At 52.6% G+C, this 17,500-nt stretch overlaps 1 protein-coding gene across 1 annotated transcript in view; it reads right to left on the bottom strand.

Annotated features, from left to right (window-relative positions):
* Positions 1-186: 186 nt before the first annotated feature.
* Positions 187-17,500, bottom strand: part of LOC308128067 (titin-like) — a gene marked incomplete at its 3' end in the record, with an annotated part of 22,989 nt that continues 5,675 nt past the window's right edge. The window contains exons 6-16 of the mRNA XM_080493735.1: positions 16,930-17,189; positions 11,966-12,110; positions 8,510-8,743; positions 8,196-8,279; positions 4,355-4,555; positions 1,844-1,906; positions 1,441-1,699; positions 1,051-1,120; positions 658-873; positions 433-575; positions 187-359 (exon numbers count right to left, since the gene is read on the bottom strand). Of these exons, the coding sequence (XP_080349861.1) occupies positions 187-359; positions 433-575; positions 658-873; positions 1,051-1,120; positions 1,441-1,699; positions 1,844-1,906; positions 4,355-4,555; positions 8,196-8,279; positions 8,510-8,743; positions 11,966-12,110; positions 16,930-17,189 (1,848 nt within the window). The remainder of the gene's footprint in view (positions 360-432; positions 576-657; positions 874-1,050; positions 1,121-1,440; positions 1,700-1,843; positions 1,907-4,354; positions 4,556-8,195; positions 8,280-8,509; positions 8,744-11,965; positions 12,111-16,929; positions 17,190-17,500) is intronic.

Genomic DNA, 17,500 nt, shown 5'->3' on the forward strand with positions numbered 1-17,500 from the left:
TCCCTCTCTCTCTCCCTCTCTCTCTCTCTCTCTCTCCCTCTCTCCCTCTCTCTCCCTCTCTCTCTCTCTCTCTCTCTCTCCCTCTCTCTCTCTCTCTCTCTCTCTCTCTCTCTCCCTCTCTCTCGCTCTCTCTCTCTCTCCCTCTGACCCTGCTGTTGGTGCTCTCTCTATCACAGTGCAGCCTACCTGTCCGGAGATGATGGTGGAGGTGGTGGAGATGGTGGAGGTGGTGGAGGTCATGGCCTTGGCTGGGATCAGGACCACTGATGGGACGGCTCCGGCTTTGGGCTCTTGAACCGCTGCCGTCACTTCGGCTGTGAAGGTTGTTTCCTGTTTCTTCATGTAGACCTGGTATTCCTCTGTGAACCCAGAAGTGATTTTCAGTGGTTGATGGTATGGCGCGGGTCTGTCATACCATGTTATTGTCTATACCTTCCTCCAGCAGGCTGACGGAGGCCGACACTTCTCCCAGCTGGTTTTTGGCGAACACGGCGTACTCTCCGGCGTCATCGGCGAAGGTCATGGAGATCTCAAGCCTGCACTCGCCACTCTCCTTCTTGTAAGCCACTTTGTATCTGGGAGACACACAGAAGGATTAGCAACCCCTACAGGCTGCGGAGTGAAGTGCAGCCTCAGTTTGATCCAGCTGCGTGGTACCTGTATCCGGTGGTGAGCGCCACACCACTCTTCTTCCAGATGACGTGAGGTTTGGGACTTCCTCCCACCTGACAGTGGAACACCACGCTGCCGCCCTCCACCAGTTTCTGCACGGTTGGTTTGTGGATGAAGAAGGGAGCGGCGGCGGCGGCGGCGGCGGCGGCGGCGCCGTCGGCCTCGGCGGTGCTCAGCTCCTCCGAGGTTTCTTGGGTCAACCTGTGAAAACCGACGTGTGGTCAGATGGTGGCATGACAGGGCGGCGTGAGCGGAGCGGCGTGATGCCGGGGCGGCGTGATGCCAGGGCGGCGTGATGCCGGGGCGGCGTGATGCTGGGGCGGCGTGATGCCGGGGCGGCGTGATGCCAGGGCGCTGAAAAAGGTCTGACACACTCACAGTTTGACTTCTGTCATTTCAACATGGCCGATGGCGGTGCCCTCCTCTCTGCTCTCGATTTCCTCAGAAACTGCCCAGGAACACAAACACATCTGGTTAGTGATCGATACTGTAGTGATCGATACTGTAGTGATCAATACTGTAGTGATCAATACTGCAGTGATCAATACTGTAGTGATCGATACTGTAGTGATCAATACTGCAGTGATCGATACTGTAGTGATCGATACTGTAGTGATCGATACTGCAGTGATCAATACTGCAGTGATCAATACTGTAGTGATCAATACTGCAGTGATCAATACTGTAGTGATCGATACTGTAGTGATCAATACTGTAGTGATCAATACTGCAGTGGGTTAGGGAGCGAAGCTTCTTCCTGGTACTGACCCTGGACCAGCAGGTAGCAGGAGGTGCTGACGGTGCCCGCCTCGTTGGTGGCGGTGCAGGTGAAGCGGCCGCTGTCCTCGGCGAAGGCCTCGCGGATCACCATTCGGGCGAAGCCGCTCTGGTAGCTGATCTGAAAGTCGATGGAGGTCTCGATCTTGAAGTCCTCCCTGAACCACATGATGACGGGCGCCGGGTGGCCACTGATCTGACACTCCAGGGTCACCGACTCGCCCTCCGTCACCGTCACGTTCTTCAGGCCCTGTGGTGGCGACAGCACAGTGAGTAGACAGGAAGACAGGAGCGCAGAGGCTCAGGGTCACGGCGTCGCAGCGCCGTGGCGTCGTGGCGTCGAGGCGTGGCGGCATCGTGGCGCCACGTCTCTCAGCTCCAGCAGAGAACTTACACTCAGCAGGGTGGGAGGAACCACGGCGCCTCCTGCTGAAGGGACGGCTGCTGCCTCCACCACCTGTCAATCAAACACACAGTCAGCAGGGGGCTGGCACACAACACACACACAGACAACACCAACACACACACAAACAACACCAACACACACACAGACAACACCAACACACACACAGACAACACCAACACACACACAGACAACACCAACACACACACAGACAACACCAACACACACACAAACAACACCAACACACACACAGACAACACCAACACACACACAGACAACACCAACACACACACAAACAACACCAACACACACACAAACAACACCAACACACACACAAACAACACAACACACACACAAACAACACCAACACACACACAAACAACACCAACACAACACAGGGACATGGAGTTGAAGGAAAACAAGTGATAAAGACAGTTCTACATTCTCACACAGCAGAGCGCCCCCTGGTGGGGTCTCAGCCATTACAGTTTTTCTCAGTTGCTCCGACACAACTCCTGGAACAACTCACCATTTTCTCAAATCTTCACACACAATTTAAAAAAGTCACACTCAACAGTACAAACATCTACCTTCTGGGTCCCGTCACTTTCTACCCTCAGAAATACACACAAGCTGTGAAAACACACACTGCATGAGTGTTTGTTCACCACAGGAGGGTTCCTTCAACACACTGCCACCAAAATGAGTCACAGTATTTCCACATGGAGCTCCTCTCCAGCAGGATCTGGTCTCGGGTCAGGGTCCGGCCGTAGTCCTTCATCCACCTCACACATTCTGTCTTCTCTGGCCAGGCAGCGTGGGAAACATCCAACCCTGGGTAGATTCCAGAGAACTCTCCACCCAGACCTTCCCCATGGCCTCCAGGAGGTCGTGTGTCTGGGTGGAGGTCCTCCACTCTCCACCCAGACCTTCCCCACGGCCTCCAGGAGGTCGTGTGTCTGGGTGGAGGTCCTCCACTCTCCACCCAGACCTTCCCCACGGCCTCCAGGAGGTCGTGTGTCTGGGTGGAGGTCCTCCTCTCTCCACCCAGACCTTCCCCACGGCCTCCAGGAGGTCGTGTGTCTGGGTGGAGGTCCTCCTCTCTCCACCCAGACCTTCCCCACGGCCTCCAGGAGGTCGTGTGTCTGGGTGGAGGTCCTCCACTCTCCACCCAGACCTTCCCCATGGCCTCCAGGAGGTCGTGTGTCTGGGTGGAGGTCCTCCTCTCTCCAGCCAGACCTTCCCCATGGCCTCCAGGAGGTCGTGTGTCTGGGTGGAGGTCCTCCACTCTCCACCCAGACCTTCCCCATGGCCTCCAGGAGGTCGTGTGTCTGGGTGGAGGTCCTCCACTCTCCACCCAGACCTTCCCCACGGCCTCCAGGAGGTCGTGTGTCTGGGTGGAGGTCCTCCACTCTCCACCACCATGCTGGGAGCCATTGCTCTACTGGATTCACAACAAGGGAGATGGTGGCAGAACACGGACCTGAACCCGGGTGCTCATTGGACCCGTTTTTCTGGTTCCTTTGGTTGCTCTGGTAGATCTGGTTGCTCTGACTGACTCGTCAAGTATTTAATTGACTCGTCAGGTATCTCACTGACTCGTCAGGTATCTCACTGACTCGTCAGGTATTTAATTGAGTCATCAGGTATCTCACTGACTCGTCAGGTATCTCACTGACTCGTCGGGTATTTAATTGAGTCAGCAGGTATCTCACTGACTCGTCAGGTATTTAATTGAGTCATCAGGTATCTTACTGACTCATCAGGTATCTCACTGACTCGTCAGGTATCTCACTGACTCGTCAGGTATCTCACTGACTCGTCAGGTATCTTACTGACTCATCAGGTATCTCACTGACTCGTCAGGTATCTCACTGACTCGTCAGGTATTTGATTGAGTCATTAGGTATCTCACTGACTCGTCAGGTATTTAATTGAGTCATCAGGTATCTTACTGACTCATCAGGTATCTTACTGACTCATCAGGTATCTCACTGACTCATCAGGTATCTCACTGACTCGTCAGGTATCTCACTGACTCGTCAGGTATCTCACTGACTCGTCAGGTATTTGATTGAGTCATCAGGTATCTCACTGACTCGTCAGGTATTTAATTGAGTCATCAGGTATCTTACTGACTCATCAGGTATCTCACTGACTCGTCAGGTATCTCACTGACTCGTCAGGTATTTGATTGAGTCATCAGGTATCTTACTGACTCATCAGGTATCTCACTGACTCGTCAGGTATCTCACTGACTCATCAGGTATCTCACTGACTCGTCAGGTATTTAATTGAGTCATCAGGTATCTTACTGACTCGTCAGGTATCTCACTGACTCGTCAGGTATCTCACTGACTCATCAGGTATCTCACTGACTCGTCAGGTATCTCACTGACTCGTCAGGTATTTGATTGAGTCATCAGGTATCTCACTGACTCGTCACATGTTTTACTGACTCGTCAGCTTCTCTCGGCCAGCTCACCAGACTCAGTTACCAACCTGGAACTCAGCCTCTGACGCTCCCGTCCAGGGGGGGGCGGGGCCTCTGAATGGCAGGGGGGCGGGCTCCGCCGCCGAGTGCCAGGTCTCAGCAGCTTTACGAGATGGACTAGGCGACTTGACGGGTGTGATGATGTTTCTGACCAAGGACGAGGACAGGTCTCTCTGCAGAGCGGCAACAGCATTGCCGGCAAAGGAAACCTGAGCCGGCCGGAGAGGAAGGAGAGCCACACTGTCATCCAATCACATGTTGGTTTCAAGGAGTGACATCACAGCAGGGGGAGGAGCTGTGAGACGTTAGTGTGAATAAATGTGGAGGATGGAGTTTTAGACGGATTAATTCATTGATGCGTTTACGTGTTAATGGGATGAAGACGGAGGTTAAAGATCACGTTATTTCCTCACATGTGTTCTGGCAGCTCGAAACCCACCTTTGGCAAGATATGTAACCCCAACCCCAACCCCAACCTCAACCCCAACCCCAACCTCAACCCCAACCCCAACCCAAACCCTGTAACCCCAACCCCAACCTCAACCCCAAACCCAACCCTGTAACCCTGTAACCCCAACCCCAACCCCAACCTCAACCTCAACCCCAACCTCAACCCCAACCCCAACCCCAACCCCAACCCCAACCTCAACCCCAAACCCAACCCCAACCCCAACCTCAACCCCAAACCCAACCCTGTAACCCTGTAACCCCAACCCTGTAACCCTGTAACCCCAACCCCAACCCTGTAACCCCAACCCCAACCCCAACCCCAACCCTAACCCTAACCCTAACCCTAACCCTAACCCTAACCCTAACCCTAACCCTAACCCTAACCCTAACCCAACCCCAACCCTGTAACCCCAACCCCAACCCCAACCCCAACCCTAACCCTAACCCAACCCTAACCCCAACCCTAACCCTAACCCTAACCCAACCCTAACCCTAACCCTAACCCTAACCCTAACCCCAACCTCAACCCCAACCTCAACCTCAACCTCAACCTCAACCTCAACCTCAACCTCAACCCCAACCCCAACCTCAACCTCAACCCCAACCCCATCCCTAACCCCAACCCCAACCTTTACCTCAACCCCAACCTTTACCTCAACCCCAACCCCATCCCTAACCCCAACCCCAACCTTTACCTCAACCCCAACCTTTACCTCAACCCTAACCCCAACCCCAACCCTAACCCTGCCTGCCTACCGAGACCTCCCAGGCTCCCAAACCACCCCTGCTGAACACCTACAAAAGAGTAGTGGACAGGGGGCCACCAACCACCCTAGTGGGGACCGGCCTTCCAGACCTGCGAGGGATGATGACCACCCAACACCCAGACTCCTTCTCCAGCACTCTACAACCCAGGGGGGATAAATACCACCTCCTGAACCAGCAACGGCTACCCCCACCAGCTCAATGTGGAGGGCTTTTAACCCCACCTCAACACAGACAATTTTAATAAACAAACTCACCAATACATCCAGCGACGTCTCGGAACTCACATTTTAGCTTTTATACTATTAATAATTTTACTCCCCTTCTTCCCTCTTTCCTCCCCCCATTTCCTTACCTCTTCATCCACTTTCCCACCCTAAATATAACCACACCCCCCTCTTTCTCTCCTAACCTTAACCGCACTCTCCCCCTTACCTAACCCTAACCTTCCACCCCCTGCCTAAAACCTAACCCCCCCCCCCTTCCCCAGTAATTTATAATAATATTTTTTAAGAATACGAGTATCAGAAGGTCGATCCTCAGTTCATGTTTATCTGGGTGATCTCTCTCAATTCCTTTTTTACTTCACTGAAAAACGCTGCAAAAGGTTTATTCTCCCTTTAAAATAATTAAAAAACACACCTCCTTTTAAACTGATGGCGTTTTTTACAAACAAAACCTGAGGTGAAACTAACCTCTTTTAAACTTATTAATGATGAATTTTAAATATCAAAAGGAAAAACCTTATATAATATGGTTAACTGTTAACCATGCCTTTCTTTCCTTTATCACAAACGTAACCCCAACCCTGTAACCCCAACCCTGTAACCCCAACCCTGTAACCCCAACCCTGTAACCCCAACCCTGTAACCCCAACCCCAACCCTGTGACCCTGTAACCCCAACCCTGTAACCCCAACCCTGTAACCCCAACCCCAACCCTGTGACCCTGTAACCCCAACCCTGTAACCCCAACCCCAACCCTAACCCCAACCCTGTAACCCTGTAACCCTGTAACCCCAACCCCAACCCTAACCCCAACCCTGTAACCCCAACCCCAACCCTGTAACCCCAACCCCAACCCTAACCCCAACCCTGTAACCCCAACCCTGTAACCCCAACCCCAACCCTGTGACCCTGTAACCCCAACCCTGTAACCCCAACCCTGTAACCCCAACCCCAACCCTGTGACCCTGTAACCCCAACCCTGTAACCCCAACCCCAACCCTAACCCCAACCCTGTAACCCTGTAACCCTGTAACCCCAACCCCAACCCTAACCCCAACCCTGTAACCCCAACCCCAACCCTGTAACCCCAACCCCAACCCTAACCCCAACCCTGTAACCCTGTAACCCCAACCCTGTAACCCCAACCCTGTAACCCCAACCCCAACCCTAACCCCAACCCTGTAACCCCAACCCCAACCCTGTAACCCCAACCCTGTAACCCCAACCCCAACCCTACCCCCAACCCTGTAACCCCAACCCCAACCCTAACCCCAACCCCAACCATGCAACCCCAACCCCAACCCTGTAACCCTAACCCTGTAACCCCAACCCCAACCCTGTAACCCTGTAACCCCAACCCTGTAACCCCAACCCCAACCCTAACCCCAACCCTAACCCCAACCCCAACCCTGTAACCCCAACCCCAACCCTGTAACCCCAACCCTGTAACCCTGTAACCCCAACCCTGTAACCCCAACCCAGTAACCCCAACCCTGTAACCCCAACCCCAACCCTGTAACCCTGTAACCCCAACCCAGTAACCCCAACCCCAACCCTGTAACCCCAACCCTGTAACCCCAACCCTGTAACCCCAACCCTGTAACCCCAACCCTGTAACCCCAACCCCAACCCTGTAACCCTGTAACCCCAACCCTGTAACCCCAACCCTGTAACCCCAACCCCAACCCTAACCCCAACCCCAACCCTGTAACCCCAACCCTGTAACCCCAACCCCAACCCTGTAACCCCAACCCCAACCATTTAACCCCAACCCTGTAACCCTGTAACCCCAACCCTGTAACCCTGTAACCCTGTAACCCCAACCCCAACCCTGGAACCCCAACCCTGTAACCCCAACCCTGTAACCCCAACCCCAACCCCAACCCTGGAACCCCAACCCTGTAACCCCAACCCTGTAACCCCAACCCTGTAACCCTAACCCCAACCCCAACCCTGTAACCCAAACCCTAATCCCAACCCTGTAACCCCAACCCCAACCCTGTAACCCTAACCCTAACCCTAACCCTAACCCCAACCCCAACCCTGTAACCCTAACCCTAACCCTAACCCTAACCCTAACCCTAACCCCAACCCCAACCCTGTAACCCTAACCCTAACCCTAACCCTAACCCTAACCCTAACCCTAACCCTAACCCTAACCCTAACCCTAACCCTAACCCTAACCCTGTGGTTTGGTGGTTTGGTAGTTCGGTGGTGTGGTGCTTTGGTGGTGGTTTAATGGCTTGGTGGTTTAGTGGTTTAGTGGTTTGGTTGTTCGGTGGTTGGGTGGTGGTTTAGTGGTTTGGTGGTTTGGTGGTTCAGTGGTTTGGAGTTTCGGTGGTTTAGTGGCATGGTGGTTTGGTTGTTTGGTGGTTCGATGCTGCTAGCCTGATGCTGCCTGTCTTACCTCACAGCTAGACTGGAGTTTGGAGACGGAGACTTTAGCGACGGTGAAGCGGGGCAGTGGATCCTGGTGATGGGGTGTTTGAATCTGAGGTGACACAGGAGCGTTACAGGAAGTAACAGACCCGTGGACACGTTCAGTGCTCACAGCAGGATTACTCAGAGATTGACCCTCTCAGGAAATCGATCCTGACACAATAACTAACAGGAAGTGAGAACTGGAAACTGGAGTGTTTGACAGACGTCCAGCCACCTCATGCTGACCGGGACACTCAAGGGAATCTCTGGTAATGCTGCCGTCTCCGAGGCCGCTCTGACCTGAGATGGTGGCCGGGCGGCTTCAGGTGGAGCGATCCGCCTCAACTCCACCTGTACGGTCTGTTCCTGCTGCTCCTCTGGCTCCACGGCTCCACTTCCCTCCACATGCACTGGCTCACGCACACGCGCCAGGTCCACGGCGGCCACCACAGTGGCCACTGCGCCGGCCACTGCACCGGCAACGGCACCAGCTGCCGGGCCGGCAACTGCGCCGGCTCGCTTTCCGGCCTCAGCCTGCAGACAGAGCAGCAGTGCTCAGAGCACATCCTACCACAGCTGGCAGACTGGGGAGGAAGAAAACATTACCCACAATCCCGTCTGTTCAGTCACATCACAGTCCCACAGTCTGAAACAAGGACCGTTGATGTGAGACGGAAACTTTCAACTTGACGACAGTTTCAAATTCATTTCAAATCGTCAACAGCTTTGGAACTTTAACAGAGGATTGAAATCTTTAAGGTTCCCTGGCGAGCTCAGTAGGTAGAGCATGAGACATAATCTCTAGGTAGAGGGTTCATGTCCCCCGGCTGGCTCAGTAGGTAGAGCATGAGACATAATCTCTAAGTAGAGGGTTCATGTCCCCCGGCTGGCTCAGTAGATAGAGCATGAGACATAATCTCTAGGTAGAGGGTTCATGTCCCCCGGCTGGCTCAGTAGGTAGAGCATGAGACATAATCTCTAGGTAGAGGGTTCATGTCCCACGCCGGGCGCCACCTTCCTGTGGGCTCTCCACCTTCCTGTGGGCTCTCCACCTTCCTGTGGGCTCTCCACCTTCCTGAGGGCTCTCCACCTTCCTGAGGGCTCTCCACCTTCCTGAGGGCTCTCCACCTTCCTGTGGGCTCTCCACCTTCCTGTGGGCTCTCCACCTTCCTGAGGGCTCTCCACCTTCCTGAGGGCTCTCCACCTGCAGGAAGGTTCTTAATGGGTCAATGTGATCTGGGTGACGGTGCTCAGACTGACACCACCACCACCCGGGAACGGAGAAGAGGGAGGAGATGGATGAAATGTTTAAGAGATTAGTCTGTTTGTCAGCTGGTGATCAGATGGTGATCAGCTGGTGATCGGATGGTGATCGGGTGGTGATCGGATGGTGATCGGATGGTGATCAGATGGTGATCAGCTGGTGATCGGATGGTGATCTGGTGGTGATCAACTGGTGATCGGATGGTGATCAGATGGTGATCGGATGGTGATCAGATGGTGATCGGATGGTGATCAGATGGTGATCAGATGGTGATCGGATGGTGATCAGATGGTGATCAGATGGTGATCGGCTGGTGATCGGCTGGTGATCGGATGGTGATCGGGTGGTGATCGGATGGTGATCAGATGGTGATCAGATGGTGATCAGCTGGTGATCGGATGGTGATCGGATGGTGATCGGATGGTGATCAGATGGTGATCAGATGGTGATCAGCTGGTGATCAGATGGTGATCAGATGGTGATCAGCTGGTGATCGGATGGTGATCGGGTGGTGATCGGATGGTGATCAGCTGGTGATCGGATGGTGATCAGATGGTGATCAGCTGGTGATCAGCTGGTGATCAGATGGTGATCGGATGGTGATCAGATGGTGATCAGCTGGTGATCGGATGGTGATCGGGTGGTGATCGGATGGTGATCAGCTGGTGATCAGATGGTGATCGGATGGTGATCAGATGGTGATCAGCTGGTGATCAGATGGTGATCAGATGGTGATCAGATGGTGATCAGATGGTGATCAGATGGTGATCAGATGGTGATCAGATGGTGATCGGATGGTGATCGGGTGGTGATCAGCTGGTGATCGGTAGTTGATCAGCTGGTGGAGCGTTTTGTGCGACGGTCTGTCGTTTGGACTTTCAGGAGGCGGCTTGTTGAATTTTAAGTCGGTGAACGGAGTTCATGGCATCCGGACCCCAAGCAGTCATTAACTAGAAGCTTCTGTCCTGTTTCTGTCACTAATATCCTCTGGAGGCACAACAACGGGTGGAGGAACCTACATCAGAAGCTGAACCACGAGAAGTGACCAGAGGTGACGAAGGAAGTGAAGAAACAACCAAATTGCCGTGAGGGAAAAAAGTGTTCAGGTGCTGCAGAGGGTGGAGGTTCAGATGCAGGACCGGCTCCGTCTTGACCAACCTGACAGCACATTCAGGTGATGGAGGTCAGTGTGATGGAGATCGGATGATCTGGATCCCATGTGGACTTGAGACACTCCAGAGGCCGTCCACCTGGACCCTCCACCTGGACCCTCCATCTGCACCTTGCAGAGGCCCTCCACCTGGACCCTCCACCTAGCCCCTCCACCTGGACACTCCACCTGGACACTCCAGAGGCCCTCCACCTGGACCCTCCACCTGCACCCTCCACCTGGACACTCCAGAGGCCCTCCATCTGCACCTTGCAGAGGCCCTCCACCTGGACCCTCCACCTAGCCCCTCCACCTGGACCCTCCACCTAGCCCCTCCACCTGGACCCTCCACCTAGCCCCTCCACCTGGACACTCCACCTGGACACTCCACCTGGACACTCCAGAGGCCCTCCACCTGGACCCTCCACCTAGCCCCTCCACCTGGACCCTCCACCTAGCCCCTCCACCTGGACACTCCACCTGGACACTCCAGAGGCCCTCCACCTGGACCCTCCACCTAGCCCCTCCACCTGGACACTCCACCTGGACACTCCACCTGGACACTCCAGAGGCCCTCCACCTGGACCCTCCACCTGCACCCTCCACCTGGACACTCCAGAGGCCCTCCATCTGCACCTTGCAGAGGCCCTCCACCTGGACCCTCCACCTAGCCCCTCCACCTGGACCCTCCACCTAGCCCCTCCACCTGGACACTCCACATGGACACTCCAGAGGCCCTCCACCTGGACCCTCCACCTAGCCCCTCCACCTGGACCCTCCACCTAGCCCCTCCACCTGGACACTCCACCTGGACACTCCAGAGGCCCTCCACCTGGACCCTCCACCTAGCCCCTCCACCTGGACACTCCACCTGGACACTCCACCTGGACACTCCAGAGGCCCTCCACCTGGACCCTCCACCTGCACCCTCCACCTGGACCCTCCACCTGCACCCTCCACCTGGACCCTCCACCTGGACCCTCCAGCTGGACCCTCACTATTACCAACCTGGATTAACATACCAGGATATCTCTGTTACCTAGATTAACTAACCCAGAATTTCTGGATCCTGATCAGCATTAACAGGAAGCAGCTTATCAACTCACTAGTTCAACCAGAGTTTCCCTTCAGGATCAGAGCGTTCACCTGAAAGGGGCGGAGCTTGAAGCATCCGACCAATCATTGTATGGGTCTGGGTTTAGCAGACTTGGTCTGCTGGTCTGGTTCTCTCAGGCCTCTGCAAGTCTTGATGTAGTGAGGAGTTGGCCCCTCCCACCCTGACGGCTCCACCGTCACCTGTATGAGGAGTTGGCTCCTCCCACCCTGACAGCCCCGCCCTCACCTGTCGGACTCCGGTGACCACCTGCTCCTGGACCAGGCGGGTTACAGTGGTACTGGACTCGCTGTAGTCTCCCTGTTTCCATGGCGGCAGGACGTCAGCGCCAACGGTCACCTGCTTCCTGGTGGTGACGGGGGACTTGACGGGCCTGATGGAGAGCAGAGTGATCAGAGGGTGGAGTGATATGACAGAGTGATACGGTAGTGATATGACAAAGTCAAGGAGTGACACAGCTGAGTGAAGCAGTGATATGACAGTGATATAACAGAGAGACGGAGTGATATGACAGAGTGATAGAGTGATAATTGGAGTGATGAAGTGATAAAACAGCAAGGCCATAGCTAGGATGGTTTCCTGCTTCACCGCACTGGTGCTGGGCAGGTACGGGTTCCACTGGGCAGGTACGGGTTCCACTGGGCAGGTACGGGTTCCACTGGGCAGGTACGGGTTCCACTGGGCAGGTACGTGTTCCAATGGGCAGGTACATGTTCCACTGGGCAGGTACGGGTTCCACTGGGCAGGTACGTGTTCCACTTGGCAGGTACGTGTTCCAATGGGCAGGTACGTGTTCCACGTGTTCCACTGGGCAGGTACGGGTTCCACTGGGCAGGTACGTGTTCCACGTGTTCCACTGGGCAGGTACGTGCTCCACGTGTTCCACTGGGCAGGTACGGGTTCCACTGGGCAGGTACGTGTTCCACTTGGCAGGTACGTGTTCCACGTGTTCCACTGGGCAGGTACGTGTTCCACTGGGCAGGTACGTGTTCCACGTGTTCCACTGGGCAGGTACGTGTTCCACTGGGCAGGTACATGTTCCACTGTTCAGGTACGGGTTCCACTGGGCAGGTACGTGTTCCACTGTTCAGGTACGTGTTCCACTGGGCAGGTACGTGTTCCACTGTTCAGGTACGTGCTGCGCTGGGCAGGTACGTGTTCCACTGGGCAGGTACGGGTTCCACTGGGCAGGTACGTGTTCCACTTGGCAGGTACGTGTTCCACGTGTTCCACTGGGCAGGTACGGGTTCCACTGGGCAGGTACGTGTTCCAATGGGCAGGTACATGTTCCACTGGGCAGGTACGGGTTCCACTGGGCAGGTATGTGTTCCACTTGGCAGGTACGTGTTCCAATGGGCAGGTACGTGTTCCACGTGTTCCACTGGGCAGGTACGGGTTCCACTGGGCAGGTACGTGTTCCACGTGTTCCACTGGGCAGGTACGGGTTCCACTGGGCAGGTACGTGTTCCACTTGTTCCACTGGGCAGGTACGGGTTCCACTGGGCAGGTACGTGCTCCACGTGTTCCACTGGGCAGGTACGGGTTCCACTGGGCAGGTACGTGTTCCACTTGGCAGGTACGTGTTCCACGTGTTCCACTGGGCAGGTACGGGTTCCACTGGGCAGGTACATGTTCCACGTGTTCCACTGGGCAGGTACGTGTTCCACTTGGCAGGTACGTGTTCCACGTGTTCCACTGGGCAGGTACGTGTTCCACTTGGCAGGTACGTGTTCCAAGTGTTCCACTGGGCAGGTACGTGTTCCACTGGGCAGGTACGTGTTCCACGTGTTCCACTGGGCAGGTACGGGTTCCACTGGGCAGGTACATGTTCCACTGGGCAGGTACGTGTTCCACTGGGCAGGTATATGTTCCACTGTTCAGGTACGGGTTCCACTGGGCAGGTACGTGTTCCACTGTTCAGGTACGTGTTCCACTGGGCAGGTACGTGTTCCACTGTTCAGGTACGTGCTGCGCTGGGCAGGTACGTGTTCCACTGTGCAGGTACGTGTTCCACTGGGCAGGTACGGGTTCCACTGGGCAGGTACGTGTTCCACTGGGCAGGTACGTGTTCCACGTGTTCCACTGCGCAGGTACGGGTTCCACTGGGCAGGTACGTGTTCCACTTGTTCCACTGGGCAGGTACGTGTTCCACTGGGCAGGTACGTGCTGCGCTGGGCAGGTACATGTTCCACTGTTCAGGTACGTGTTCCACTATTCAGGTACGTGCTGCGCTGGGCAGGTACGTGTTCCACTGTTCAGGTACGTGTTCCACTGTTCAGGTACGTGTTCCACTGTTCAGGTACATGTTCCACTGTTCAGGTACGTGTTCCACTGTTCAGGTACGTGCTGCGCTGGGCTTTCCTTGTATTATACGCAGCTTTCATTATGAAAGGTACACACTATTTTTCATAAATTAGAGACATTTGTTTATCACATTAAACTGTATATAGTAGAAGAATACATAATTTTATGTTTTTATTTCAACCAGTTTTTAATGCTACAATGTCATATTTGGTATTTGATCACCCTATGGAAGTATTATACTTATATAATGGTTTTGAAACTTAGAGGTCATTTAACCCTGAGGATAAAATAAAAAGAACATTTGAAATGATTTGATCAAGTCTGTTAAAACAAAGTGTGTTTCCACTGAAGCAGCAGACACAGACAATGGTGTGTTTATTGTTTCGGACCATGGGGGGCCACGTTGCCTGTTTTTCTAATGGAACCACACTTGTCATTTGTCCCGAGAAGAAGTGAAGAACATTTTGCAGTTACACATTGGAGGACCCAAAATGATTTCACCAATGTACGCGCCAGCAGGAACCAGGAACCAGGAACCAGGAACCAGGAACCAGGAACCAGGAACCAGGAACCAGGAACCAGGATCCAGGATCCAGGATCCAGGAACCAGGAACCAGGAACCAGGAACCAGGACCCAAAATGATTTCACCAATGTACGCGCCAGCAGGAACCAGGAACCAGGAACCAGGAACCAGGAACCAGGATCCAGGATCCAGGATCCAGGATCCAGGAACCAGGAACCAGGAACCAGGAACCAGGATCCAAGAACCAGGATCCAGGAACCAGGATCCAGGATCCAGGATCCAGGAACCAGAAACCAGAAACCAGGAACCAGGAACCAGGAACCAGGATCCAAGAACCAGGATCCAGGAACCAGGAACCAGGAACCAGGAACCAGGAACCAGGAACCAGGAACCAAGAGCCAGGAACCAGGAACCAGGAACCAGGAACCAGGAACCAGGAACCAGGAACCAAGAGCCAGGAACCAGGAACCAGGAACCAAGAGCCAGGAACCAGGAACCAGGAACCAGGAACCAGGTGTCAGGGTCCATCTAGTTTGGTTTGCAACTCGGATGCAAAAGAAGCAAAATAATCTATTGCCAAAAACTATAGAGGGAAAAAGGGGGGGGGGGGGGGGGGGGGGGGCATGTGGTGTGGAGCTGTGGGGGGACTCTGTGGAACCGTCTGGAGACAGAAATAAAACAAAGTGCAAATATAAATCTGTTTAAAAAAGATACTAAAAGAATATTTTGAACAAGCATATATATGTGTGTGTATATATGTTTATATGGATATATATATTTATGAAGTGTATATATGGTATATATTTATATAGCTGGACTATGTAATTATAAGGATATCTGTGTACAAAGTAAAGAAAAGGTACATTAAAACGTGTAGTACTTCTTCCCACTCCTTTTACAAACAATGTGCAGTGTTTATCTCTCTTTATTGTTTTTTACTTTTTATTTCTTTTGTATGTACAAATAGTTACTTCTTTTTTAAACATGTTCCAATTATAGTCTAAGATACAATATTCAAATATTCAAAGAGCCAGAAAACATAGAGTCTCCTCGTCGCTCTGTTGGTGCTTTAGTCCGGAGCCCCAGAGTGGCCCTAGAGGAAATAAATCACTATATCAATAATAATAATAATAATAATAGTAATAATAATAATAATAATAATAATAATAATAATAATAATAATAATAATAATAGTAATAGTAATAATAATAATAGTAATAATAATAACAATAATAATAATAACAATAATAACAATAATAATAATACTAATAATAATAATAATAATACTAATAATACTAATAATAATAATAATAATAATAATAATAATAATAATAATAATAATAATACTAATAATACTAATAATAATAATAATAATAATAATAATAATAATAATAATAATAATAATAATAATAATACTAATAATAATAATAATAATAATAATAGTAATAATAATAATAATAATAATAACAATAATAATAATAATAATAATAATAATAATAATAGTAATAATAATAATAATAATAATAATAATAATAATAGTAATAATAATAATAATAACAATAATAATAATAATAATAATAATAATAATAATAGTAATAATAATAATAATAATAATAATAATAATAATAATAATAATAATAATAATAATAATGGCTGAAGGAGTTTACTTCTTTTTCACATTTGGACCTTCAATAGTACGTTTCTGCTCCTTTCACTGGATTTCTGGACGTTTCTGACTAAAAAGCTTCGGTTCCCCAGAGCAGCTTGAAGAAAAGAGTAGAGCGTCTCATAGCAGAGCGCCCCCTGCTGCCTCATGCAGCCTGCGCTCAGAACCCCATACAAGACTCTGGCTCCACTCTGGCTCCACTCTGGCCCCGCTCTGGCCCCGCTCTGGCCCCACTCTGGCTCCACTCTGGCCCCACTCTGGCCCCACTCTGGCTCCACTCTGGCCCCACTCTGGCTCCACTCTGGCCCCACTCTGGCTCCACTCTGGCCCCGCTCTGGCCCCACTCTGGCTCCACTCTGGCCCCACTCTGGCCCCACTCTGGCCCCACTCTGGCTCCACTCTGGCTCCACTCTGGCCCCACTCTGGCTCCACTCTGGCCCCACTCTGGCTCCACTCTGGCTCCACTCTGGCTCCACTCTGGCCCAGGGACAATGTGGGGCCAGCTTAGCACCCCTTTAGCTTTGGCGGTGGAAAGACAAAGAAGTGGCGCTAAATCTGGTTCTGGCTCCGAACTAGAACCCGGTTCTTTCTGGTGGAAAAGACCCGACTGAACCGGGGGGGGGCTCTGACTGGGTAAGGTGGGGATCCCTAGAGTGACGAGTGACGGCTCATAGCCACATTGCTCCGCCTCCACTCACCGGACCGGCGTTGGCGTCGGTGCTTTCACGTGTCTGACTGGAGACGGTGACTGCTGGCGTCCGGCGGCCATCTTGACAACCAGCGAGGCCTGCGTGGGGGACTTGGATGTGGGTTTGGGGGGGACTCTGGGTGGAGTCTTATGTGCCAGCTGCTGAGTCATCTGCTGAGTCATCCGCTGCTGAGTCATCTGCTGAGTCAGTTCGGCGCCCTCCACCTGCAGCTCCATCATGGCGGTCGCCTGGAAACTGGCCTCCACCTTCTGACGGAGCAGAGAGACGAGTCATTAGTCAGCAATAGATTGACATCAAGAACACCAGAAGATATACTCAAAACTGGAGGAGCAGGAGGAGGAGCAGGAGGAAGAGAGGAAGGAGGAGGAGGAGGAGGAGGAGGAGGAGGAAGAGAGGAAGGAGAAGGAGGAGGAGGAGGAAGAGAGGAAGGAGAAGGAGGAGGAGGAGGAGGAGGAGGAGGAGGAGGAAGAGAGGAAGGAGAAGGAGGAGGAGGAGGAGGAAGAGAGGAAGGAGAAGGAGGAGGAGGAGAAGGAGGAGGAAGAGAGGAAGGAGAAGGAGG

The sequence above is a fragment of the Lipophrys pholis genome, assembly GCF_963383615.2.
Source record: "Lipophrys pholis genome assembly, contig: SCAFFOLD_90, whole genome shotgun sequence".
Lineage (NCBI taxonomy): Eukaryota > Metazoa > Chordata > Actinopteri > Blenniiformes > Blenniidae > Lipophrys > Lipophrys pholis.